This window comes from Prionailurus bengalensis, chromosome C1 (genome assembly GCF_016509475.1).
Source record: "Prionailurus bengalensis isolate Pbe53 chromosome C1, Fcat_Pben_1.1_paternal_pri, whole genome shotgun sequence".
NCBI lineage: Eukaryota > Metazoa > Chordata > Mammalia > Carnivora > Felidae > Prionailurus > Prionailurus bengalensis.
This window is the reverse complement of record NC_057345.1, coordinates 215,562,499-215,588,961: the sequence shown is the minus strand read 5'-3', so window position 1 is coordinate 215,588,961 and position 26,463 is coordinate 215,562,499. Positions and strand designations below refer to the sequence as shown.

The 26,463-nt window shown below is 45.3% G+C and overlaps 2 protein-coding genes across 6 annotated transcripts in view; both read right to left on the bottom strand.

The window, feature by feature from the left end:
- GIGYF2 (GRB10 interacting GYF protein 2) overlaps positions 1 to 6,833 on the bottom strand; it is a 144,763-nt gene extending 137,930 nt beyond the window's left edge. For 2 of the 5 annotated variants that reach the window (XM_043578186.1, XM_043578188.1), the window contains exons 1-3: positions 6,717 to 6,795; positions 3,091 to 3,161; positions 1,431 to 1,496 (exon numbers count right to left, since the gene is read on the bottom strand). The gene's annotated coding sequence lies outside the window, so the exon portion shown is untranslated. Of the gene's footprint in view, positions 1 to 1,430; positions 1,497 to 3,090; positions 3,162 to 6,716 lie in introns of all 5 variants that reach the window. The other 3 variants (XM_043578187.1, XM_043578189.1, XM_043578185.1) reach the window with 2 other exon arrangements.
- A 12,033-nt stretch (positions 6,834 to 18,866) lies between these two features.
- Positions 18,867 to 26,463, bottom strand: part of EFHD1 (EF-hand domain family member D1) — a 43,158-nt gene continuing 35,561 nt past the window's right edge. Inside the window, exon 4 of the mRNA XM_043578195.1 lies at positions 18,867 to 20,077. Within this exon, the coding sequence (XP_043434130.1) occupies positions 19,943 to 20,077 (135 nt within the window). The 3' untranslated portion in view covers positions 18,867 to 19,942. The remainder of the gene's footprint in view (positions 20,078 to 26,463) is intronic.

Below are 26,463 nucleotides of genomic sequence, written 5' to 3'. Positions count from 1 at the left end.
TAATTCTAGAATACAAGATGTTAATACAAAAGTTTATATATACTGTCTAACTGATCCTTTCCCAACAGTGACAATTCCTGCTACCACTCAAATAATGTGAATATATGTTCACATGTAGAAGTTCCACCCTTCATATTCTCCATGGCTTCCTAATACTCAAGTGTTGCTTAACACTGTAAAAAGTACCCAGAAATTAATATTTACAAAAGTAATCAATGAAAAATAAATAACCAATGATTTTTCCACAAACCAAGTCTCTCATTTGCTAACCTTTACCACAGACACTCCTCTGAACGTTCTAAACCAAGAACTTTTGTTAAAACGCCACGGAGGGGGGCCGACCTGGTGGCTCAGTCGGTTATGTGTCTGACTCTTGATTTTGGCTCAGGTCATGACAAGCTCCACTGTCAGCAAGGAATCTACTTGGGATTTTCTCTCTGCCTCTCCCCCATGCACATGCATGTACGCTCTCTCTCAAAATAAACAAACAAACAAACAAACAAAAACAAAAAACACTGCACTATGAAGTTCAAATAAGGATGCTTGGTGAAACCTACCAGGCCTCACTGACCAGTAGATAAACCTATATTTTAATTTTTCAGGACATATAAACTGAAACTGCCAAGCTACCTATAAGAAATTTTTCTATGAAAGGAAAATGTTCAGAAGCTTCTGCAGGTTTCTGCCTAGAAGAGCCAACACTACACCTTCTCTGAGACCTGCCCCCACTCTTAAAGTGGAATCTTTCAATTATGTTTGCACTTCTAGACTACAGTCCTATGGCCCTACTAATTAGACCAATAATGGAGAACTGGACAAACTTCAACCAATCAAATTTCCCCTCCCAGGAATTTAAAATGTAGACAATGAGCTAGTAACAGTTGCAGTGGCACTAGAATTTAAGTTCATATGTGGCACCAGGAATGAAAGTGGTGATTTTCTTCCATGTGTTTTTAAAGCAGGAATGGCCAGACTGTGAAAAGACAACTAAAGCAGGATAAAAAGAGACAAGAGAGGACACTGACAGCCAGCAGGGAGGGAAGTGCTATCTGTACTGCCTTAGCTCCCGAACGCGTCCCAGAAGCTTCCCAGTTTCTGGTTCGTGTCCTTCATGAAAGCCAACTGCCCCCAGGTTCTTTAAGTATCTCCTTACTTCTGCTCCCAAAGAATTCCTCTTCCTATTTCACACCATCAGAAAATCATGACAACAGTTTAAGACACAAATTCACAATAGGAACAGTGTAGAAAGGGTATGATTATTCTTGTGGTTCATAAGGAATCTGAGCAGTAGCTAAGAAGTTGTTTCTATCACTATCTATAACTTCAGGAGGGAAAAAAAAAAAAAAAAGGCAAAAAAACCCTGAAACCTTAAAAGCAAAAATCATCTGTTTGCCTAAGTCCTCAGCTCTGTGCTTCCCTTCAACACTCACCTGTTCAAAAGTTCTGCTGGTTCACAGCAGGAGGTGCAAGCAGACTTTGTTCAGGTCCTTTTAACACTGTAAATAACAAAAGTATTAAAGTAATTGACCCAACAATCAATCTCTTAGGAAACTTTTAAAAACAATCTCTTATAATGAATAGTTTTACAGGAAATGGTTCCAAACCTGGTTAAAATATTAGAATCATCTTGGGATTCTCTCCCTGTCTCTTAGAAACTAGCTTAGAAACTAACTTCCATTTTCCTAACATTTAAAGAGTTTCTCAGTAGCTCTGGAAGGGGACTAAAAAAATACATATTTTTAACAGAAGTTCTAAGTGATTCTGATAAAGACAAATGAGCACCAATACAGGGTTTAGGAAAGTGATTACTTGGGGCTTTCATTCAAACTACATTGCAGGGATGTGATACCAATTTTTACACGTATCTGATAGAAAAATGACAGCCAGCAACACAGCAATACAGTATGTATCCTATGCAAATAATCAGTGAGCCCAAGAAATATAACCACTGCCAAAATGCCCAAGGAGCACAACTCCAGGTGTGCTTTCAGTTGCAAAATCACAACCTTCATTTAATGCTCTAATGAGACAGCATCTTAAAAATCCACAGGATGGTGACATCTCAATTGACTAGGAGTAGACTGAATGAAACACAACAGCTTCAAGTGGTTTCTTAGCTAAAATCAAATAATGCTTTGAATGCTGTTATGTGTCAAAAAAACAATAATTGCAAATTAAAGTTGATTTTATTAACATCAAGAAAGTAACTTGGGAAAGCGACTTCTGCCTTTTGACCTTAGTTTTGCAAAAACATAGCCGTGTTATTTTAATACCCAAAAGGTCATTCAACTTTATGCACTGCAGTCTAGTTTAGTTTTATAAGGGCAGGCAAAAGGAAAAGAGGGGACAACTAGGTAATAAAGTCTTCTCTGGGCCTAACTCAAAAAAACAAGCTCTAAAGTATCTCTTATTGCAAGTATAATTAAGTTCAAGTCCTCTGTAGTTAATGAAACTCTGCAGTTAACAAGAAAATATAAAATCGTATACTTTAATTACTTGAAGTAGGTAGGTACATAATACTTTGAAAATATTTTTATAAAATTAATTGTAACCACTTAAGGAAGTATTCTTTCGTTTTTCAAACCTCCCCCTATTCCTCCCCCTCAACTTCATACAAAATTATGGGCAATTCGGGGCGCCTGGCTGGCTCAGTCAGTACAATTTGATCTCAGGGTCGTGAGTTCAAGCCCCACATTAGGTGTAGAGCTTACTTAAAAAAAAATTTTTTTTTTAAATCACCAGCAATTCAACAAAAGTATCATTTTGCATTCCCATATAATTAATCTACTGTATTTCTCAGTCATCTGAGAGCATAAAAAACAAACAAAAAAAAAAGCCAATTGGGTTAAGAAATACTAGGATTCCAACTATCAGTAAGCCTTCCTATGGAGTAAAAATCTACTTATATATTTAAAAATATGTAACTTTTCAGGGCATTAAAAATGAATGGAAATCCTAGAACTTTATTACCATAAAAATCCTAGCAGAGGGTGAATAAGGAAAAAAGGCTTGGGTTCAGAGTTTTACAATGATGACCAAATGATGTTAAGGCAATTCAAATTGCTGAAGGAAAATGGACATTTAACTTGCCTCTAAGATACCCGGATTAACACCAACAGAGGCTTGTAGATTCAACCTAATGAGACTGGTCCCACTACAATCTATAAGAAATAGAATAAAACAGAAAGTACTGAAAATTTAATCAGCAGGGGATAATGGAGAACTGCAAATGAAGTCAGTCTTTGAAAATGGCACAAACCAAAGATCCTTTAGAGTGGCAAGGGTAAAAGGGTCAGCAATAATCTCTTCACCCAAAAGGTTCTCCCAGACAGCAATCTCTATCAGTGGTGTCATCTCCCAGTGTGAAAATCAACAAAAAGAGAATAGACACACGGAGTATTAAAATGCAGAGTCATGAGAACAAATGAGATGATATGACATCAAAGACATAATATGAAAATGTCATTTCAAAAATTCAACAAAAGAACAAGAGGGGAAAAATTCATTAAAATACCACCTCATCACTATCACTGCTATGTCTCCTTTTAGCCAAGGAGCTCCACTCACACCCTGAAGTTGTAAATTCCTCTCTTCTCATGAGCTTCAGGCAAGCTATGACAAATTATTTTTCATATATGCAACTCAACTCACCAGCAAAGGCACTTCAAAACCAAAATATTAAATTCCTCAGGTGAATTAAATGCAAGAAGACATTTATGAAAGCTCAGTAATAAGCATATGGAGATAAGCTGGAAGGAAATCAGAAAAAAATTTTTTTTTCCAAAGAAAAAAGCCTATGAAGTATCAAATTAATTGGTGAACTTGTCAGCTAGTCTGAAAGGCAAAAGGGGAAAAATAAAACACTCAGCACAAAAAGTTCTACACATGTAAAATGCTATAAAAGACATACAAACAAACTAGCGGAAGAGACCCTGAGGAATTTAAAACTAGGATGGACAGAACAGAGATAATTAAGAATTCTTAATTCTTACTAATCAGATTAAGAATAACAAATTAATATGCTGATTCTACCATTCTCCCAGGTTATATTTCTTAATGATGTGTCTAAACCTCACAGGAAATTAATTTCCCTACCTTTTCAAATATTCGTAAGTGTTCCAAAGATCCCCTCCTCCCTCGAAAGCAATTCCAGATCTTTTAGGCAGTCTATCATCCATCTCATTTAAACACTTTTAAGAAAGATTTTTCAAGACAATTTCCTGAAATATGTTATATGAGCATCCTGGATTTTTCCAAACTCGGGTGGGGCATGTGTCATACACAGAGGGAAGGGGGTCTGGGCATACTGGCCCAAATTTCCAGAATCTGGTCTCCCCTTCCAATAGTCACAAGAGATGTGGAAAAAATTTCTAAGTCACTGAACAACCCCTCTTAGCACCAATGAGCAGGGTACACATTTTCTACTAGCCTCCGTCTTCTTGGGTCCCTCTGGCTAAACTAGCCTCCGTGCTTTTCCCAACACCTGACCTGCACCCACTTCAGCTTCTGCCTCAGTATCCCTGCCCTAGCTTGCCTGGCCTGGAGCATTCCTTCTCCATACAGCTACAGGAACCGCTCCACCTATGTCAGGTCCTTCCTCAAACCTGAGCTTCTCCGTGCAGCCTTCTCGGGGCACACAACTTAAAATGAACCCCTAGGGGTGCCTGGGTGGCGCAGTCGGTTAGGCGTCCGACTTCAGCCAGGTCACGATCTCGCGGTCCGCGAGTTCGAGCCCCGCGTCAGGCTCTGGGCTGATGGCTCAGAGCCTGGAGCCTGTTTCCGATTCTGTGTCTCCCTCTCTCTCTGCCCCTCCCCCATTCATGCTCTGTCTCTCTCTGTCCCAAAAATAAACAAACGTTGAAAAAAAAAATTAAAAAAAAAAAAAAAATGAACCCCTAAATCTCGGTCATCTGATTTCTGCCTCATTTTTTTTTCCCCGCATCATTTACCACAACACTATGTATTTTACCCGAGTTTTTATTTGTGTGTCTAGAAATGAGCTCCCCAGAGAAAGGATTTTTGGTCTGTTTTGGCCCCAGCACCAAACAGCGTAGTAGAGTCCCAGTCTTTGTCAAATGAATGAATGCGCGAATGAAGGAAGGGAAGCACGTAGTCCCTTCCGCCTTCTCAGTCTCGAAATTCTGAAATGCTTCGTCAAGTACAGAAAAGGTGTAAAGCCCTGTCTTTGCCGATAAATCAGTGCCATTACCAGTGTATTCCTTGGCGTCAAATGTAAAGGAACAATTGTGTGACATTTCTCCAGATACATGCCACTTTGAAGTTTTTTTCCCAGCATCCTCTACTGATGTCAACATGTGATGTAACAGAAAAGTACATATTCCATCCATCTCGTCTGAGCACTCCAAAACCTGCTACACTAATTAGTAAGACACAGGAAATCATCAATGAGTGAGAGAACACGTTTGTGATCTAACCAAAATGGACAAACTCCGTAAGGTCAGAGCTGCAAATATCAGACGGGTGAAAGTTAACGTACAGAAAGGGCTGGTATGGAAAAAAAAAAAAACAAAAAACAAAAAAAACCTGTTTTAAATCTAAGAAGTGATTAGATTCTAAAAAGGAAATACTACGGAAGGACAAAATATCTTCCCTGCACACCCCACCGGGAATCAAAACTGCCTATAATCCGAGACGCACAACACTGGATGAAAGGCTGTTCACAGCTTCCGGCCCCATCCTCAATTTCTTCTAAGTGTAATTGGAATACTCACCTTCCTTTACAGAGAAAAAACTAGGTGTGCTTACGTGCTTTGACTTTCAGGGAAAGGAAAAAAAAAACAAAACAAAAGAAAACAAACCAAAACAAAACACAGTGCCATATAAATGCGAAGCAACGTTGTTGCTTCCCAAACAGGGTCATGCAACCTGCTTCTTTCATAGACCATTCTGTGGCCGGAAGTATCAATCTGATTTAGGCTTCAGCCACAAAACTCAAGTATTCCAAGTGCTTCGTGGGAAACTGCTGACACTGAAAAGACTAATAGCCATCTCAATCTGACAAGAATGTTCAGGTCCCAAAGCTGCCTCGGGCTCGACTTTCCCAACCTCCGTCCCAGGTTCAGATCATGGCTCCACCTTGCCTCAGGCCTGGTCCAGACCCGTCCTCTCGCCACGGAAGGAGTCTCCACAGTGCAGATGCTCGGTGAGGAAGGCAAAGGCGCACCTCCCGGAGGCCAGGTGTGGGGAGGAGGGCCGGCAGGAGCAGCTGTCTGGCCGAGGCAGCTGTTACCCCGAGCACCCCAGCCTGGGCGGGTGGCTGGCCCGGGGAGCAGGTAGCAGAAGGCGAACCCTCTGGCCCTGAACAAATCGGCCTGACACTGCCCACCCCACCACCCTCTTCCCTTCCTCGGCTCCCCCCCCGCGATGCCGCCGGGCCCCGGAGATGGGGGCTCCCCGGCTCGGCGGTCGAGACGCGCCCGGGCCCGGCGTGCCGCCTCGCGGGGTAGGAGGCTCCCTCCGGCCCAGCACCTGACCTGTCCCCTCGCCTGACGCCCTAGCCGGCCGTGGCCGCTGCCGGGGCGGCCTGTGGGTTGTCCATGCGGCTGGGCCGGGTCGGACCGGAGCGGCGGGGACGCGACCGCGGGCAGGAGTCCCGGGCGGCTCCATGGGGTGGGGGGGGGGGCGGTGATGGGAGACAGCGCAGTCGGGGCGCGGAGCGGAGCCGGGCAGGGGAGTGAGACGGAGTCGCTGGTTACCTGCGGTCCGGGACAGGGAGTCTCTCAGAATCCAAGTCAGTCTTCAGCCTCAACAACACAAGATGGCCGACACGTCGCCACGCACGTCACGTGACAGCGCGCTCCTTCCGCCACGCCCCTTGCTCCTCCCCCGCCCCGCCTCACCTCCCTTACCCGCTGATCCAGCCTCCCACGACGTCCTTCTTTTCCGCTGCCTCCCGCCCCTCTTCCCCGAACACGCCCCTGCCCGAGCCCCGGATGTCGGGCTGGAAGAGGGCGGGGCCGCGGCAAGGCGCAGGCGCCTGCGGGTCCCTGGGATGGGGCTCCCTGCCTGCCCTTGAGTTGAGTAGAGTTGGTGTTCAGAGTTGGACCCCGGCCAGGCACTGTGTGACTCACCGTCCTATGCACCCAATCCAGAGCCAGTTCGCAGTTCAAAAAGCTCTTCATCATTTACGAGCTGATTTTCAACACTAGAACTTTTCCACAGCTTTTAACCCAGCATTTTCCTGCCCGTTTGCCATCCTGTAGAAAACGGGGAAACGACAAAAGCCGAAATTCAAAGCAGTTTCTCTACTTGTTAACGGTTCTGGTAGAACTGGGAATTCATTCTAGAGTGTTGAAATGCGACAGCTCAGAAGGACTAGAGAGCTTGGACCCCCTTCTGGTGCGTCAAGGGCTATAACCCTTTTGCCAAAAAATCTACCATCTCGGGGCTGCCAAATAAAATACAGGACGCCCAGAAATATTGGGAATATATTTACACTAAAGAGTTACTCGTTTTTCAGAAGATCGGATTTAACTGGGTGCCCTGTATTTTTATTGCTCTGACAACTCAACCCTTCTCAGGTCATCCTCTTCTTTCTTGTACATCCAAGCTTTTTTTTTTTTTTTTTTTTAACAGGGTCCTTCTGAACAGCTTTTTAATTTTTTTTAATGTTTATTTTTGAGAGAGAGGGGAACGGGGGGATCCGAAGTAGGCTCGGCACTGACAGCAGAGAACCTGATGTGGGGCTTGAACTCAAGAACCACGAGTTCATGCCCTGAGAGGAAGTCCCGCAATTCGCTGACTGAGCCACCCTTAACAGTGTTTTAAAATACGCAAATGTTGGAGCCCATTGCTGGTTCAGATGGTGGAGCATGTGACTCTTGATCTCAGGGTTGTGAGTTCAAGCTCCATGTTGGGCATTTAGCCTTTTAAAAAGTAAAAAAATAAGGGCGCCTGAGTGTTCGAGTTTGGCTCATCATGATCTTGATCTTGGGGTCCAAGAGTTAACAGCCCGGCATCCAGCTCTGTGCTGACAGCTCAGAGCCTGGAGCCTTCTTTAGATTCTGTATCTCCCTCTCTCTGCCCCTCCCCCACTCATGCTGGCTCTCTCTCAAAAATTAATAAGTATTTTTTTAAAAAGTAAAAAATAAAATACTTGAATGTCTTCCATCTCAAAAGTTAATGGTAAAAACTACAATTCCACCTCCCTACCTTTCTGTTTCAAGGCCAAACTGCACATAAGAGTTGTTTATACTCACTTTCCCAATTTCCATACCTGGCAAGCAAGCAATTGTCAACCACTCCAATGTGGCTTCTATTCTGACTCATCCACCTAATGCTTGTCCTTAGACACCTCAACCTACAGGTTGGTAAGTGGAGTTTTTCAGTCCCAATCTTGATTTTGTGCTTTTCCATCTTCAATACGATTGACCACTCCCTATTTTCTGCAATACTTTATTGCCTTGATCTTTATGTCCTTGCTGCTCAAAGTGTGGTCAATGAACCAGCAACAATAGCATCACTTGGAAGGTTGTTAGAAATGCAGAATCTCAGGGCCGTGTGGGTGGCTCCGTTGGTTTAGCACCCGACTCTTGATTTCAGCTCAGGTCTTGATCTCAGAGTTGTGATTTCAAGCCCCTTTTTGGGCTTGAAAACAAAACAAAGCAAACATACAAAACCTCAGATGGGCCCTTCACAATTCCATGCTGTTGAACTCTAGACCCTTTATAATCCGCATTGTCCCCCTCCCCCTCCTCTTTCCCCTGAATTTATTGTTCTGGATATGCCCATGTTTGAGGGTCCTCAAATATGCCACTCTGTTTTAGCCTTTGCCCATTCTGTTCCCTCTTGTTACAATGTCATTCCCAACACTTACCCCACTTCTGCCAACCTGTGTAACTCCTGCTCATCTTTAAAAGCCTAATCAAAGTTAGTGCCTCTGTGAAGCTTTTTTTAATCTCCTCCCTTAGACCAAAGATCTTATCCCTTGAACTGTTATTTTTAAGAAAAAAAGGTAATACTATGTTTGTTATATGCTAACCACTTCATTAAGTGCTTCACTTTCATTCTCTCTTGTAATCCTGGTGAGAGCACTTTGAAGCACTAAGAAAACCAACCAGGCACCTGAAGGAACTGCTTACTTTCTCCTAATCTCAGCCAGGACTTTGTAGCCCAGGCTGACTGACTGCTGAGCCCATGTCCCTAACTGCCTCTCTGATGCTGTGTCATCTGTACCTGTAATTTCATAGAGAGATAATATAGATAATGTATGTAATTGATCTAGAGACTATATAATTTAAATATGTATAATTAAGGTATAATTAATATATATTAAAATTTAGCATTTTTAGTGGTCGTTCTGCAACTTTTGACAAATGCATACACAGGTGTGTTCAATACCACCAAAATTAAAGTACAGAATCGTCCCATTATCCACTAGAGTTCTCTCAACAACCCTTTGTAGTTGGCACTAACCTCCACTCTTGGCCCCTGAAGCAACTGTTATGTTTTCTGTCCTTATAGTTTTGTCTTTTTTTTTTTTTTTAATTTTATTTTTGAGACAGAGAGAGACAGAGCATGAACGGGGGAGGGTCAGAGAGAGAGGGAGACACAGAATTGGAAGCAGGCTCCAGGCTCTGAGCCATCAGCCAGCCCAGAGCCCGACGCGGGGCTCGAACTCACAGACCATGAGATCGTGACCTGAGCTGAAGTCGGACGCTTAACCGACTGAGCCACCCAGGCGCCCCTATAGTTTTGTCTTATAACATCATATAAATAAAACCATAGAGTATGGAACCTTTTGCAGCTGGCTTCTTTCACTTAGTATAATGTACTTGAAATTTGTCCATATACCGTTGCATGTTTAAATACTTCCTTCTCCTTCTCCTCCTTCCCGTCCTCTTGCCCTCTCCTCCCCCTCCCTTCCCCTTCTTCCTCCTCCTCGTCCTCCTCTTCTTCTTCTCCTTCTTCTCTCATTCATGAGTAGTATTTAATTGTATGTATTTGCTTATCCATTCCCCAACTGAGGGACATTTGGATTCTTTCCAGTTTGGGGATATCATTAACAAAGCTATTGTGAATATTCACAAGCAGTTATTTGTGTGAATACAGGTTTTAATTTCACTTGGGTAAATACCTCAAAATGGGATTGGTGGCTATGTGGTGTTTTTAACTTCATCAGAAATTGTGAAACTGTTTTTCAGAGTGCCTTAGCCACATTTTTAGCTCCAAAGTGTAGGCTTCCAGAGAGCAGGAACCAAATCTAAGAGAAGAGAAGGAGGAGGAAAAGGAGGAAGAAAGAAGTATTTGACTTTGCACCCTCAGCAGCTGGCATTGTCCTGTCACAGGGTAGAAACTAAGTAAATATCTAATCAATTCTTGATCATCTCCTTCTCAGGAGGGGTGCCTTCAGTGTCTCCAAATGTTTCATTAAATAGTGGTTTTAAAGTTACAACAGTAGACTGATGCCTACTCTAGGGAGGGATAATAACAAAGTTTCAGCTTTATTGTATCATTGATAGAAACAGAGAAGTTGATAATAATAGATCACAGTGGGGGAGGAGGGATTAAGGAGTTTAGCCAGAAACAAACCTTGCCACCACCCTTTCCGTAGAGGTAGAGACTAATTTCCCTTCCCTGGGGCCCTTGTAACTGATAGAACATGGCAGAAGTGAAAGAAGTGATTTCCAAGGCAAGGGTTCTAGAGCTTCCACCTTATTTGCTAAAACAGCCTCTTTTGAAGCAAGAGCTGCCAGATCGTAAATGCAAGGGCTCTGAGGCCGCCATTCTGTGAGGAAACCCAGACTGCAGGGAGAGGCCCATGTAGCTGCCTCCAGCAACAGCCCCAGCTAAAATTTGGGGGGTCTGAGCTACAGATCTGAGAACCATCCATACGAAGAAGATCTTTGAAATCATGGAGAATCACCCACACCCGGCAATTGCAGAAGGGGAAAGCATGAAGGTAGGCTCTTGGGAAGAAAACGCATGGTTGGCAGGCAGAGACAAGCGACAGATAGGACCAGGTTAGAAGCAGGAGCCAGTCTCAGAACAGAGGCAGGAAGAAATTGATTGGCAATTCCGAATCTACAGAATTGCCAAGGAGTCTGGGGCTGGGGAGCCTGCCGTTGAATTGGTGACTGGAATTGTGTACAGAGCAGGAAGAACAGAGGGTTAGGCAAGAGTAGGTGACAAGGAAGGAAGGAGGCATGGGACGCCTGGGTGGCTTAGTCGGTTAAATGGCCGACTTTGGCTGAGGTTATGATCTCAGAGCTCATGGGTTCAAACCCTGCATTGGACTCTGTGCTTTGCAAACTCTGCATTGGGCCTGCTTCGGATTCTGTGTCTCTCTCTCCCTCTGCCCCTCCCCCACTCGTGCTCTGTCAAAAATAAACATTAAAAAAAAATTTTTTTTTAAGGAAGGAGGTAGAAGCTTGAAAGCAGATGAAAAGGGCACATGGATTTGTTAGTGAAGAGGGACCCTCTTAGTTAGATGGGACCCTAACTAAAAGTGTAGCCTACACAACTGAAAACCAAAGAGAAAACACAAGTAAGAGAGTGGGGGAAGATACCGAGCCAGAGAGCTGAGCAAAGCCATCAAGGAAAGGCTGCTCAGATGATAACTATGGAAACAGATCCATTTTTATGTTTGAAAACATTTTTTATTATAAAAGTACTTGCATATTTTAAATTCTATTCTCATTTCTAACCTTCAGATGTACACCAAGAAAATTAAATCATAAAAAACTATCTTGGAATATAACAAATGTATTCTTGTACATAAATGTCCCACAATGGGTCCCAAATTTTTATTTTTCTCCTGGGTTCTTTTTTTTTTTTTTTTTTTTTAGATTTAATTTTTTTAAGTTTATTTAATTATTTTATTCTTTTTCTTTTTAATGTTTACTTATTTTGGGAGAGAGTGCGTGAGCGGGAGAGGGACAGAGAAAGAGAGACAGAGAATCTCAAGCAGGCTTCCCACTGTCAGCATAAAACCCGACAAGGGGCTCAAACTCATGAACTGTAAGATCATGACCTGAGCTGAAACCAAAAGTCGGATGGGATGCTTAACCAACTGAGCCACCCAGATACCCCTCTTTATTTTGAGAGAGAGAGAGAGAGAGAGAGAGAGAGAGAGAAGCACAGAAGAGGGGCAGAGAGAGGGGGAGAGAGAAAATCTCAAACAGGCTCCACACTTAGCATGGGGCCCGATACAGGTCTCCATCTCACAACGTTGAGATCATGACCTGAGCTGAAATCAAGAATTGGTCATTTAACTGACTGAGAGCCACCCAGACGCCCTTAAAGATTTTATTCTTTTTTTTTCCTTTTTTTCTTTTAAGTTTATTTATTTATTTTGAGAGAGACAGAGACAGAGTGAATGGGGGAGGGGCAGAGAGAGAGAGGAAGAGAGAGATTCCCAAGCAGGCTCTGAACTGTCAGCACAGAACCCAATGCAGGGCTTGAACTCACAAAACCATGACGACATCATGATCTAAGTGGAAACCAAAAGTCAGACACTCAACCAACTGAGCCACACAGGCACCCCAAAGATTTTATTTTTAAGTAATCTCTATACCCAACAAGGGACTCGAACTGACAACCCTGAGATCAAGAGTCACATGTTCTACTGACTGAGGCAGCCACGGGTCCCTCTCCTGAAATCTTTTGCACATTTAGGATTTTATACTGCAGCTATCCCAAATGGTTCCCATGTTGTATGTGCAACTGCCCTTCTCATTTTCATGGTGGTCAGACACTCCCCTCTCCTCTCTTTTTTATTAATTGTTGTTAAAAATAGCAGTAAAGCGGGATGCCTGGGCGGCTCAGTCAGTTAAGCGTCTGACTTTGGCTCAGGTCGTGATGTCACAGTTTGTGAATTCGAGCCCCACTTGGGGCTCTGTGCTGTTGGTGCGGAGACCACTCCAGATCCTCTCCCTCCCTCTCTGCCCCTCCCCTTCTTGCGTTCTCTCCCTCAAAAATAAAGAAACACTTTTAAAAAATAGTAGTAAAGTAATACACGTTTATGGTGTTTAAATTTTTAGAATGCAAAAACATATAAAGGAAAAAATTTAAATCCCCCTCCAAGACCTACCCAGGACGCTCGGGTTCTCCCCCACTCAGGTAACGCACTGTTGACAGTTTCTTGTATGGTTTTCCCCAAAATGCCGTACGCATAAACAAGCATGATGCACATCTTCACCTTCAGCACCACGAAGTGCTGGGGATACAATGGTTGCCCCCAAATCCGCTTGGTCTCTGACCTCTTGCACCTCAGTCTACATGGGCAGAGCCATGATTTTGCATCTCTCACGTAAAACAAACAAAACACTTCAGAATTACTTTGTATGCTGCTCTACCCCTGACCTTTTCCCAAGAAACAATGTCTTGCTGTCCTCCGCATTCTTTAAGTGATTGCTTAGCAGCCTTCATTTACGTGTTTGAACCGTAATATACTTGATCGATTCCCTGCTGATAGCCTGTTTCCAGTATTTTTGCTATTAACAAGCAATGCGGTAATGAGTATCCCTCTAAATATAACCTGGTTCGCACTTATGTTTACCTGTAGGGTAAATTCTCAGAAGTAAAACCCCTGGATCAAATTCATGAGGTTTCTACAATGGACATCCGCCACTCGTTCACAACTATTCTGCACCTGCAATGCTTTCCCATGTTTGGGAGAAACAAAAATCTTAGGGAGAGGCAGAGCCTGCCTCTTTTACAGAAGACTAACCCTTCTTACCCTCAACATGTGGGCATATGACTGGGCTCGGCCTCAGACTCTGGATTTGGATTAAGAACCTGAAGAAAACGGGACACCCCAAAGTTCTGGGCAGCCAGGGCAGAGGCACATGCCTGCCTGGTTCCCATGATGTGTTTTTGACGCTGGTCTCAGCCACCTGGCCTCCAGCTGGTTTCTTTTCTCAGCCTCATCCCCTAGCCCTGCTAGTGATCATGTGAGCATCTCAGTGACTTTCAATCAGCATCTCTTCTGCTTAAATCAGGCCTGCTTAGGGGCGCCTGGGTGGCTCAGTGGGCTAAGTATCTGACTACAGCTCAGGTCACGATCTCACGGTTTGTGAGTCTGAGCCCCGTGTCGGGCTCTGTACTGACAGCTCGGAGCCTGGAGCCTGCTTCCAAATGTGTGTCTCCTTCTCTCTCTACCCCTCCCCTGCTCCCTCTCCCTCTCTCTCTAAATAAGTAAATAAATAAACAAACAAAGAAAAACAAAGAATAAAAAAAAGGGGGCACCTGGGTGGCTCAGTTGGTTGAGCATCTGAGTGCAATCCCAATTGACATTTCGCAGCCTCATGAGATACCCTGGGCTAGAACCACCCAACTAAACTGCCTCTGAATTCCTGACCCTCAGAAGCCATGTGAGAAAATAAATGTTAACTATTGTTTTAAGCCGCTAAGTGATGGGATGATTCGTTAAAGCAAAAATAAATAATACAGGTACAATTTTACATTTTAACAGTTTACCAAATTGCCCTTCAAAAAGGCAAGAGCAAGGCACACTCCCACCAATACCACATGGCAGAGTGCCAAACATTTCAGAAAGAAGGCAGGGGAGGGGAAACTGACCCCTGGTAAGGTCCATCCTGAGCAGTTCCCTAAGTCGTGGAACCCAAGTTGCCCCACAGGGGCTCCCACCAGCACAGGACCCAGAGGGTGGCTATGGAACCCCTCTTCTTTTTTTAAATTTTTTTTAATGTTTTTTTCATTTTTGAGAGAGAGCGAGAATCCGAAGCAGGCTCCAGGCTCTGAGCTCGGAACTGTCAGCACAGAGCCCAACGCAGGGCTCGAACCCACAAACTGTGAGATCATGACCTGAAGTGGGATGCTTAACCGACTGAGCCACCCAGGCGCCCCATGGAACCACTGTTCTTGTAAGTCAGTCCTGTGGGCAGGGATGTGGCCAGAATCTGGCCTGGTGGACAGGCAGGGTCAGCAGGGAGAAATGTGAGTGGGGACAAGGCCACGGGTGTTGGGTCACGAGATCCAGCTGGAAGGGCTCAGCAAGTGGCAGCTGCAGGGCGCGTGGCAGGTGAGCAGGCACACTGGCAGGAATGCCCCTGGGCTGGTTGGGTTGGGAGCCTCAAAAGAAGAGAGAAGTGAGAAAGTAGGCACCCGTGCCTGGGGTCAAGGTAGAAGACAGAACTGAGCATTTCTGGGCTACCCTGGCCTGGGATCCTTTGCCTGTGACTTTGGAGACCCAGGGCTCAGGAGGAGATGGAATTGAGGTCATCACGCAAGGTGGAAGATAGAGAGGGAAACAATTATGTCATGAGCACTAATAAGTGCTGAGCACAGAGTCAGCCAGGTAGACGATCATCATCTTTTTTGTTTTTACTGTTTATTTATTTTTGAGAGAAAGAGAGGCAGAGTGCAAGAGGGGGAGGGGCAGAGAGCGAGGGAGACACAGAATCGGAAGCAGGCTCCAGGCTCTGAGCTGTCAGCACAGAGCCCGATGTGGGGCTCGAACCCACAAACCGGGAGAGATTGTGACCCTAGGTGAAGGGGGACACTCAACCAACCGAGCCACCCAGGCGCCCCAATCATCATCTTTACTTGACAGGTGAGGAAACAGGATCAGTGAGGCTCAGCTACTACCTTCTGTCTGACTCCAAATTCCATTTCATCACACAGCCTCCAGGGCAGAGGCAGAAGGTCGGCTGTTGGTTTATTTCCCTGCTGCTCAAACTAAGGCCTTTGGCAAGTTGACTTATCACTCTTCCAGTGAGAAGAATGTCCCTATAATCTCCGCTATCCTCAGTTTCAGAGCTGTTCCCTCAGGCCAGGCTTCCAGGTCAGGGTGCCTAGAAGGTCACCTGTTGGTGACAGAGGTCCTCCCTTACCCATCTCTGGTGCAACAAACCCGGCTTGTTCTTGTGAAACAAATCCACGGGGGAGCCTGTCACTGGCTGAGCTGCATGCTAGGGCTACAGCAGTGGGTAAGGCAGAGTTCCTGCCCTTCAAACCGTGCCTTGTCCAGAGGAGGAGAAAGACAAGAGAATGACACTGCATAACGCAGTGAAACCCTGAGAGGGAGCACCTCACCTCACCTGGGGGCATCAAGAAAGCTTTCTGAAGATAATCTCTGAGCTGAGTCATCAACAATGAGAAGTCTTTTTGGCAGGGAAGGGAGGGAGGGAGTGCCAGGTGGAGGAAACCGCATGTGCAAAGCCCTCAGGAGCTTTCTAGGAACCGGCAGGTATCACCTATACCTGGAGCACAGTTTGGAAGGAAGAGAGGGGAGGGAGGAGGGGCGAGCAAGGCAGGGGACAGGAGAGGTGAGCAGGGACTAGATCCCGAAATGCTGAAGAGATGTTAGGAACAAATGTTATTCTAGCTGCAGGTGGACAATCGGGGCAAAGTGAGGGCAGAGAAACTAGTCAGGAGGCCACTGTAGAGAGCCAGAAAGAACCAATGAAGTCCACGGCCACAGAGGGGGATGATGGGAGCTGTGGGTGAGAGGCATGAAGGGAACAACATCTATAGGACTCTGTGATCAAGAGGCAGGGGCTCCTGGGTGGCTCAGTCGGCTAAGCGTCCAACTTCGGCTCAGGTCCTGATCTCCCAGTTTGTGGGTTCTAGCCCCGTGTGGGGCTCCGTGCTGACAGCTCAGAGCCTGGAGCCTGCTTCAGATTCTGAGTCTCCCTCTCTTTCTGCCCCTCTCCCATTTGCACTCTGTGTCTCTCCCTCAAAAATAAACATTAAAAGAAAAAAAAAAAGAAGCAAAGAAGTCCTTTCCCTGGTCTCTAGTTACGTGACCCAATATTTGTCCTTTTTTGTCTTAAGCCCTTCTGTGTTACATTTCCTACCATTTGTAATCATGAGTGTTTAGCTCTTGCATGGGCTTGGTTGTCCAGAGGCAAGTGAATGTTTGAAGTAATTACACTGTTGTCTCCATTCCTTCTTTTTTTCCTTTTTGCTCATAGCCTTTCTTTTAAAAAAAAAATTTTTTTTTAACATTTATTCATTTTTGAGAGACAGAGAGAGACAAAGCATGAGCGGGGAAGGGGCAGAGAGAGGGAGACACAGAAGCCGAAGCAGGCTCCGGGCTCTGAGCTGTCAGCACAGAGCCCGACACGGGGCTCGTACGCACAGACTGTGAGATCCTGACCTGAGCCGAAGTCGGACGCTCAACCGACTGAGCCACCCAGGTGCCCCCATAGACTTTCCTTTTTTTGAGGGAGAGGGCACAACTAAGAGGCAGAGAGAGGGAGAGGGAGAAAGAAAGAGAATCCCACAAGGGGCAGAGAGAGGGAGAGAGGAGAGAGAAACAGGGCTCACACAAAACGGGGCTCGAACTCACAATAGTGAGATCACGACCTGAGCTGAAGTCAGATGCTTAACCAACTGAGACAATCAGGAACCCCTGGACTTTATTTTTCTTAGTAGTTTTAGATTTGCAGACTAACTTAGCAGAAAGTACAGAGTCTCCGTATACCTCTCTCCCTGCCGCCTGCCCCTTCCCCCTGTTTCTAACATCTGGCATTAGCATGCTACGTTTGTTACAACCTATGTACCCATATCAATACCTTATTATTAACTGAAGTCCAGGTTTACATTAGGGTATGCTCTTAGTGTTGTACATTCTGTATGTCTTGGCAAATGTATAATGACCACTATAGAATCACACAGAGTAAGTTTCACTGCTCTAACCCCCCCTACTCATCCTTCCCTCTCTTCCTCTCAACCCCTGACTTTTTACTTCACAGTCTCGGAGTTTTGCCTTTTCCAGATGTCATAGTTGGAATTAAGCGGTGTGAAACCTTTCCAGATTGGCTTCTTTCCCTTAGCAATATGTATTTAAGTTTCCTCCCTGTCTTTTTATGACTTGACAGCTCATTTCTTTTTTATTTTTTTAAATGTTTATTTATTTGAGGTGGGGGGTGGGGGGGTAGGGGCAGAGAGAGAGGGAGACGCAATCCAAAGCAGGCTCCAGGCTCAGAGGTGTCAGCACAGAGCGGGACGTGGGGCTCAAACTCACGAACTGGGAGATCAGGACCTGAGCCGAAGTCGGACGCTCAACCGACGGAGCCACCCAGGCGCCCAGACAGCTCATTTTTCATCACTCAAACTTCTTTCCGTTGCTGAATTAGTTTTCCAGTGTATAGATGTACCAGTTTCTTTATTCATTCACCTATTGAAAAATCTTGAGGGGCGCTTGGCCGGCTCAGTCGGTGAGGCATGCGACTCTTGATCTCGGGTTTGTAGGTTTGAGCCCCACATTGGGTAGAGAGATTACTTCAAAATAAAATCTTAAAAAAAGATCTCGGTTGCTCCCGAGTTTTGGTAATTATCAAATAGCTGCTATAAACATCCACGTGCAGGTTTTTTGTGTACACGAAGGTCCTCAGCTTGGATGAGAAAATGCCAAGAAGCACGCTTCCTGGATTGTATGGTAAGAGTGTCTCCACCCCTTTTTCTTGTCCACTTCCTCTGGCGGGGCAGTTGGAGGGTGACCCTACCTGGAAAAGCGATGCCCGAGAACTGTAGGTCTTAGCTTTGTGCGAAACGGAAATGATCCTCCCTGGGGAGCAGTGGGTGTTCCCTTAGGACTGAGGTCCTTACTCCGGTCCCCAAATGCCCGAGAATCCACATGAGAAGGAGGGAGGGGTCACTGGCTCTCCTCAGAGTTTCAAGGGGTCTAGGAAGCAAGAGAAATTAAGGACACATTTTACCTGCAGCTGAAAGAACCCTCAGGGAAGGGAAGGGGAAGAGCTACTGACACCCTCAATGCTCAGCATGCCCCCCAGTAAGGCCACAATCTTAGATACCACTTCTGACTCTACTTCTGGGGGGGGGGGGGGATGTCCGACAGGAGCCTGGGCTGGATGTGGCTCCTGAAAAAACACTCTCCTCTCTCCCCCATTTGAAAGAAGACTAGAAGCACACTGATGTGACGGCAAAGTCCACTTGCACGGTTTATTGGAAAAAAGAGGCAGCTGTGAAGTAGAAATGCAGATGTTCCTCTTGTAAAGACAGCAGTTACGAAAAGAGAAGTAATAAATACAATGTTAGGAATTCTTTAAAAAAAAAAAAAATACAACAACCCCCTGGTATTTGTGAGCAATCCCAAGAACACCCAACATCTAAAAAATTGTGCGGGGGGTAAGAACAGCTTCACCTCAACATCTTGGGGCAAAAGTTGGAAACTGGCCAGATGAAGACGGTCACGACTTTTGGGATTTTGGAAGGCTCTGGATTTGTCACTCGGGAATGTAGGGGTCCACGGTAATTTATTTGCATAGTAGGAATTAATAGGGATTCTTCTATGCATTAATATCACTTCTGATTATTCTCTCATTCTTGCAGGTAAGTAGCAGGGTATTTAAGAGTAGGAGGAAATGAGAGGACAAGAATGAAGGGGTGAAGGGGGGGGGAGGGGGAATGCTAAGTGGACAGGAGAAAGGTGAGAGGAAGGAACGGGACTTCCTACCTGTCCCCTATTTTGCCATCTCAGCAGCATGCACCCCCGCTGCAGAGGGGGCAGGCGCTGGTCCAGCCTGGCTTGCCTTAAACCTCGCTGTCATCAGAGCACAGAAGACACCAAAGCAACGGGCAGAATCAGGCTCAGAATGAAAGCAGGGAAGTTGAACAGGAAACCAAGAGGAGGGGGACCCCCCAAGGGGAGAGGCGCGGAGAAGGGGAGAGGTGAATTCCCTGGGAGAAGGGGCAACATTAACATCAGAACCCTGCAGGGACAAGGAAAAAGTGCAAGTTGCTGAGTAGAGGCACCATCTGGCTACAGAGGAAAGAGGGCAGGAAGGAGAAGCACCGGGGAGCAGTTGGCTCATCCCAGGACACTTGGGAGGGGCTCCCACCCAGGGATGAGAGCCACCCCCTGCCACTCCATGAGGCTAAGGAGTTTGCATCGAGTGGTGGGTGTGGAGGCCGGTTGGGGGGGAAGATGCCCAGCCAGCTCTCTTGGGGGCTTCTGTGAGGCACTGTGTGGACGGAGGTCAAGGTTGCCTGACTATGTGCTGAAAGCAGCTTTGAGCTCCCGGAAGGCCGCCTGGCGGAGTCTCCTCTTCTCCTCCTCCTGCTTCCGCTCATCTTGCTCGGCTTTTAGCTCGGCTTCAAACTTACTGGCACAGGACAAAGCTTGGACCTGCGGACAAAGAGCAAAAGCAAACCACAGACTGAGGGAGGGGAGGGGAAACTTGGAACAACCCATCCGACAGAACTCCGTTGGCTGGAGCCAGGTGACAGGGGAACCTGGTCCTGCCGCAGGGCAGGACCCCCTCGCCCCCCGAGAACCAACACTCCTCTTCACAAGTCTGTTTAAACTACAGCGAGGATACGATCTCTTTATTTGCCGCTGTGTTCTACGCCGCTAGGGTTGCTCTTTCTGCTTCTTTTCCAGGATACTCTCTAACATCCCCGCCTAGCCTATTACCCACTTCCACTTTCAACCCTTAATTTCACAATACTATTGTTTTGTTCGACGGGGAGAAAACAAAGACAAAACCAAAATGAACTCCTTGCTGGGATGCTGATTGCAATCGCTTCAGTCTGCCTGTGGCAAAGGAGTACCTTTACAATAGATCAATCATTCTGAATTTACTTCCAAATATTACACGGTGTTGTTGATGTTGTGAATGGGATTTGGTGCCATTTCTTTTAAGCCTAGTTTATCTTTAAGAATACCGTATCAGGGGCGCCTGGGTGGCTTAGTCGGTTAAGCAGCCGACTTCGGCTCAGGTCATGATCTCGCGGTCCGTGAGTTCGAGCCCCGCGTCGGGCTCTGTGCTGACAGCTCAGAGCCTGTTTCAGATTCTGTGTCTCCCTCTCTCTGACCCTCCCCTGTTCATGCTCTGTCTCTCCCTGTCTCAAAAATAAATAAAACATTAAAAAAAAAAAAAAAAGAATACCGTATCAGATAAATCCATCTTAAAATCATCTCTTCTAGAACTGATTCCTTTTTTCACCCCCCTCAGTGTCTCATCAGTTTGGTAAAAGTCCCAAACACACTGGGTGTGCACGCTATTTTAATAAAGATTGCCAAATTGCTCTCCAAAGTAGCTGTTCCAATTAATTTACACCCCCACTGTCATGGAACGTGAGTTCTCATTTCCCCACAACGTCCCCAACGTTTATCAGTAACCTTTTTCCTGTTTGCCAATCTGACAGGCAAAACACATACACACATACACACACACACACCAAAAAAAAAAAAAAAAAAAAAAAAAAAAAAAAACCACCCTGGCACCTTCTTTTATTTCCTCTTTGGTAAATTACCCATTTCACTGGGGTTTTTCACTTTGCCATTCTTTATATAATTTAGGCGTCGTCCCTTGTTATATCTTTTTTGGTTACTCTTAGTCTTTTGATTGTCTGTTAACTTCAAGGTATCTTGGGCCAGGTGAATCTTTAAATTTGGATGTCGTCAGAATTTCCAACCACTTCCATTCTGGCTTTTGTCTCTCTCTCTCTCTTTTGGTGTTTATTTATTTTTGAGAGAGAAAGAGGGCACGAGCGGGGAAGAGACACAAAGAGAGGGAGAGAGACAGAGAATCCAAAGCAGGATCCATGCGGTCAGTGCAGAGCCCGATGTGGGACTCGAACCCATGAACAGTGAGATCGTGACCTGAGCTGGAGTTGCATGCTCGACCTTTGAGCCACCCCATATTATGTCATGTGTAAGGTCTCCTATACCCCAGGGCTCTAAAACCATTTTCCTCTCATACTTTCCTGGTTTTATTTTCCCATTCAGCTCTTAAAGTCACTTACACTGTATTTTAGTGAAGGAATATATATCATTTAAATGACTTTACTTCATTTTCCTAAGCGGAGAGCCAATTGTCTCAACACCTTTTATTGAATAGCCCATTATTTTTCCACTGACTGGAAAGTTATCTTGTTCATGTACTAAATTCCCACATGAAGGGGATCTGTTTTTACTATTTTCTCTCCCATTCCACTGACCTGTTTATTCCTGCACCCGCACTACATTATTTAATATTACCGCTTTAGAAAACCTTGATATTTATGAGTAAAGTATTCCTTCATTATGTTGACTAAGCACATTGCTTTCATATTTTTAAATGTCTTATTATGAATATTAAACTTCACCAAATGTTCTGAGATGTCTCACTGAAGGGATCACATTTTTCATATTTGATACCTATGAGATATTTATCTATCTATCTATCTATTTATTTATTTATTTATTTATTTATTTATTTAAAGTTTATTTATTTTGAGAGAGTGCACACAGGAGGGGCAGAGAGAGAGACAGAGAGAGAGAATCCCATGCAGGCTCCTCACTGTCGGCAGGGAGTCTGACACAGCGCTGGATCTCATGAACCCTGAGATCACGACCTGAGCTGAAACCAAGAGTTGGACACTTAACCGAGGGGTCCACCCAGGCGCCCCATGAGATCTTTAAAATTATCCCTGCAGACTGAACATAAATTTCAAATGTTTTAAGATTCCTACAGCTATATTCATTAGATTGATACAATTTTTTTGATGTGTTTTTATCCGATTGTTAGCAGAATCATGCCAGCTTTACAGAACGAATGTGATATAATCTTTTCCAATATGTTTGAACTAGTTTGTGACATTGAAAAAAACAAAAAGTAGAACATTGAAGAATTAATCCCTAAATTCCCCAGCACTTAACTGTTTGTGGGGAGTTTAGAGTTAACCATCTAAATGTCTTTACAATTCATCACAAATCTTCTTCTGTCAAATTTATAGAAAAGCATTACCTTTCCTGTAGTGTTTAAATGATTTTAAATTGAGGTGTCAAACCTCTCACAATTTTTAACTAGCATGTTCCTGGGTCCATCATCTTCATTTCTCCTTTTCCCCGTCGTAAGCGTCCACATTTGGGTGGCTCTTTGTCTACTCTCTGGTTCACTCAGTCACTTCTCTGCTGTGTTGAGGCTAAGATTTACCACCTCCTACCAGGCTCTTTATTCAGTCCATTCTGGTTGTTAATCCATTACATCCTGTGTAGCAAAATGCAGGTTCTCACATCTCAATGAAAAAATTATAATGTCCCTTTCCTAAATTCTTCCTGCACTGCACAGGGTCCATGTCTGAACATAGGACACCTCTGAAAAATGATGCTTTTTTACTCTTTCCGGATCAGAATCCCTAGGGGTAGGGACTAGGAAATTATGTTTTCCAAATTTCACAGGTATTTCTCCCCCCCACCCCCCGACCCCCACCCCCCACCGCCCCCAGGTATTTCTTAGGCATGTGAGGCCCTGCTGAGTTCTCCCCTCCAGCTCCCTACATCAGAATCACCAGAAGACAGATTCAATTGCCTGGAGCAGGGCCCAACTCATGCTGACTCTTATGACCCTCTACCCCCTGACTCAGGTTGCAAATTTGGACCCCAGATCCCCTTGTCAAGCCTGAACCCCTCTCTTCCTCACCTTTATCTTTTTTTCCTTGTTGTCTTATTTTATTCAGGAATTTTATGAGCTGGCTGTTAAATATTAGCAGGTAAATTATATAAATCTATAATTAAATTATATTAGAAGCAAAAGTATTAAGTACTAAAAAGTCATCGCTTCCTGATTTATCTTGCTATATATTTTACTCTGTCTGTGCTTTGGAGATTATCTGTTTCCGTTATATCTCTAAGGCAGAAATCCTATATGATAATCTGCTGTGAATCTTCCCAAATCCATACTTAGCAACATCCTGTTGGAAGCTTGAAAGCAAGTGGTGGGGGTTTTACACCTTGGAAACCAACAAATGCTACAAACTAGGCCTTGATTTATTGTTTCACTGACTACCTTTTCCTAAGAAAGTGTTGGGAGATGTTAAAGATGCAGATTAAGCTGAAAAATGTGTAGTGTCTGTAGCTTTTGCATTATGAATAGCTCCAAAGAAATTCAGGGAATATTCTTCCAATATTTGAAAAACTATTATCGAATTCAGCAAGGGAAGTTGCTCACTAAAGAATGAATGAAGTTCTGACATATGTCCCTTTACTTTTTTTTTTAATATATCTTTTTAATGTTTATTTATTTCTGAGAGAGAGAGAGAGAGAGAGAGAGAGAGAGAGCGAGCGCAGGGGAAGGGCAGAGAGAGAGGGAGACCAGAATCTGACACAGAGCCCGACGCGGGGCCTGAACCCACGAACCATGAGATCACGACCCACTGAGCCACCCAGGCACCCTTTTTTCTTTTTTTAGTGTTTATTTTTGAGAGAGAGAGAGTGAGAGTGAGTGGGGGAGGGGCAGAGAGAGACACACAGAGAATCCCAAGCAGGCTCTGCACTGCCAATGTAGAGCCCAACATAGGCCTGAAACTCACGAACCTCGAGAAGTCAGACACTTAACCAACTGAGTCACCCAGGTGCCCCTCCCTTTACTTTTTCTTTTTTTTTTTAACGTTTATTTATTTTTGAGACGGAGGGAGACAGAGCATGAACAGGGGAGGGGCAGAGAGAGAGGGAGACACAGAATCCGAAACAGGTTCCAGGCTCTGAGCGGTCAGCACAGAGCCCGACGCGGGATCTCACGGACCGTGAGATCATGACCCGAGCCGAAGTCGGACGCTCAACCGACCGAGCCACCCAGGCGCCCCTACTTTTTCTTTTAAATCAACTTAAACGCAATATCAACCAACATTCACATCGGAACTAGATTCTGCTGTCAGTTGCAAACATAGGCTAGTGACAGATACAGAGCCCAGCAAAAATCCATGAGCCGTTCTTAGAGAATCAATGGACTGTGTGGAATTTGCAACAGAAGAAACACATACTTTATTATTTATAAATTGTGTGCTACCTATCCCTTAAAACACTTAAATTTATAATAAACTTATGCATACATGTATATGCACACTTTGTTCAAAGAGCCAGTTGTTAAACACTTACCAACAAACCACTGTCTAAGCCTCAAGGTCCCGCTCCACAGAGTGGGATGCCACCACCTCCCTCCAGAGTGTCTGTGGGGGCAGTGGGGAAGACAAGAACCTGAGACCGCCTGCTCACCACTGCTGGCCAGGCCAGAGCGGGAGGGGCCCTGGCAATTCTCTCACTCTGGGTTCTTGTTCTGCACTATAAAATTCTACCTTTTCCCTCGATTTCATGGAGTCCTGTCTTGCCTATCACCCCACTCTGTGTCTTCATGTTTCCTTCTCTGTGGACCACTTCCTGTGACCTAAAAATACCGGCATCTGTCTTCTCTAGGTTAAAAACAAACAAACAAAAGTCCTTTCCTGATCCCAAGCTACTATCCCCATTTTGTCCAGGCCTCCTCGGCCAGCCATCTAGACAGAAAAGTAAACCATCACAGCTCTTTCTTCCCAGTGCCCACTCACCTCTCACCCTAGTGCCAAATGCCCTCCACAGGGAAGCTGGTCTCTCAAAAATCTCCACTGACCCACTTGCCAGACCCAAGACCACCTCTCTGGCCTCATCTGACTTCATCTCGTCTCGTCCTCCACAATAGCATTTTCTCCATGGTTTCCTTGTATCTCCAATTCCTTGCTTCCCCACAACCCAGTCACCATTATGTTCTACCGTTAGTCACTCAACTCGAATTCTTGAGTTGCTACTCGAATCTTGTGAAGGTGGCTCCTGTGGTCTTTGTAGTCTGGTGTCCCTGAAGCATTCACTTCCTCCCTTCTTCCTCTGAGACATTCCCCTGGCGCATGGCCCAAGGGTCTGGGGAGGCCGACCCTACCCACGGGCTCCAGGACAGAGCCCAATCAGAGTAATATTATTCCAGCCCTTCCTGTGCTCGGTTCAGCAAGGGACAGGTGTGGAAGAGACTATTCCACGACCCTCAGTATCGAGGGTCCCCATCCTCCCTAGTAGCAGAATTACAGTTGGGCACAGATCTCTAGGAAGAAAGGCATTTTGTATTCTCCCATGCAGCCAGGAGTGGCCAAGTTCTATACAGCATGACATGAATGAAACCATTTGCAACTAGCATTGTGCCCTTCAAATGAAAGGCCACACCATCCCCTTCCTCAAACCATTCCCATTGTTGGCGGGGGGCGGTGGGGGGGGGATTGGTGTCCCTGCCTTGATTTTTTTAAACATCATCCAGCCCTCTCTACACAGCTCCACAAACCTTGTGGCATTTTACCATCCACCTCCAAGCAAGCGGTCATAAACACTGAGCATGCTACTTAGTTTGGGATTCATTACCACCTCCAGCCCAGCCCCACTGTCACTACCCTGTGGGATGGGCCCACAGTAGTTCTCCAGACCTCTGTGGAAGTCTCCCTGACTCCAGCTCCTCCTCAGAGAAGCCCATCCCCAGCGCCAGGTCATGTCCAGGCCCCCTGAGGGCCCCCAGCGCCTGCAACCGCACTGCCCAAGCCTGGCTGTGGATTGCAAACACCTGCTGAGCTCTTTCCGCTCCACACTTCCTGGGCTGTGCCCTGGAAAATCTCAGCTAGGTGTGGGTGGGGCCTGAGAAGCTGGTGTGCAGGTAATTCCGGTGGCTAGCAGGCTGGGGAGGCCTGACCTTCAGGGGAGACCAGAGCTCCCTGTGCAACGTCATCTGGTGTGGACGG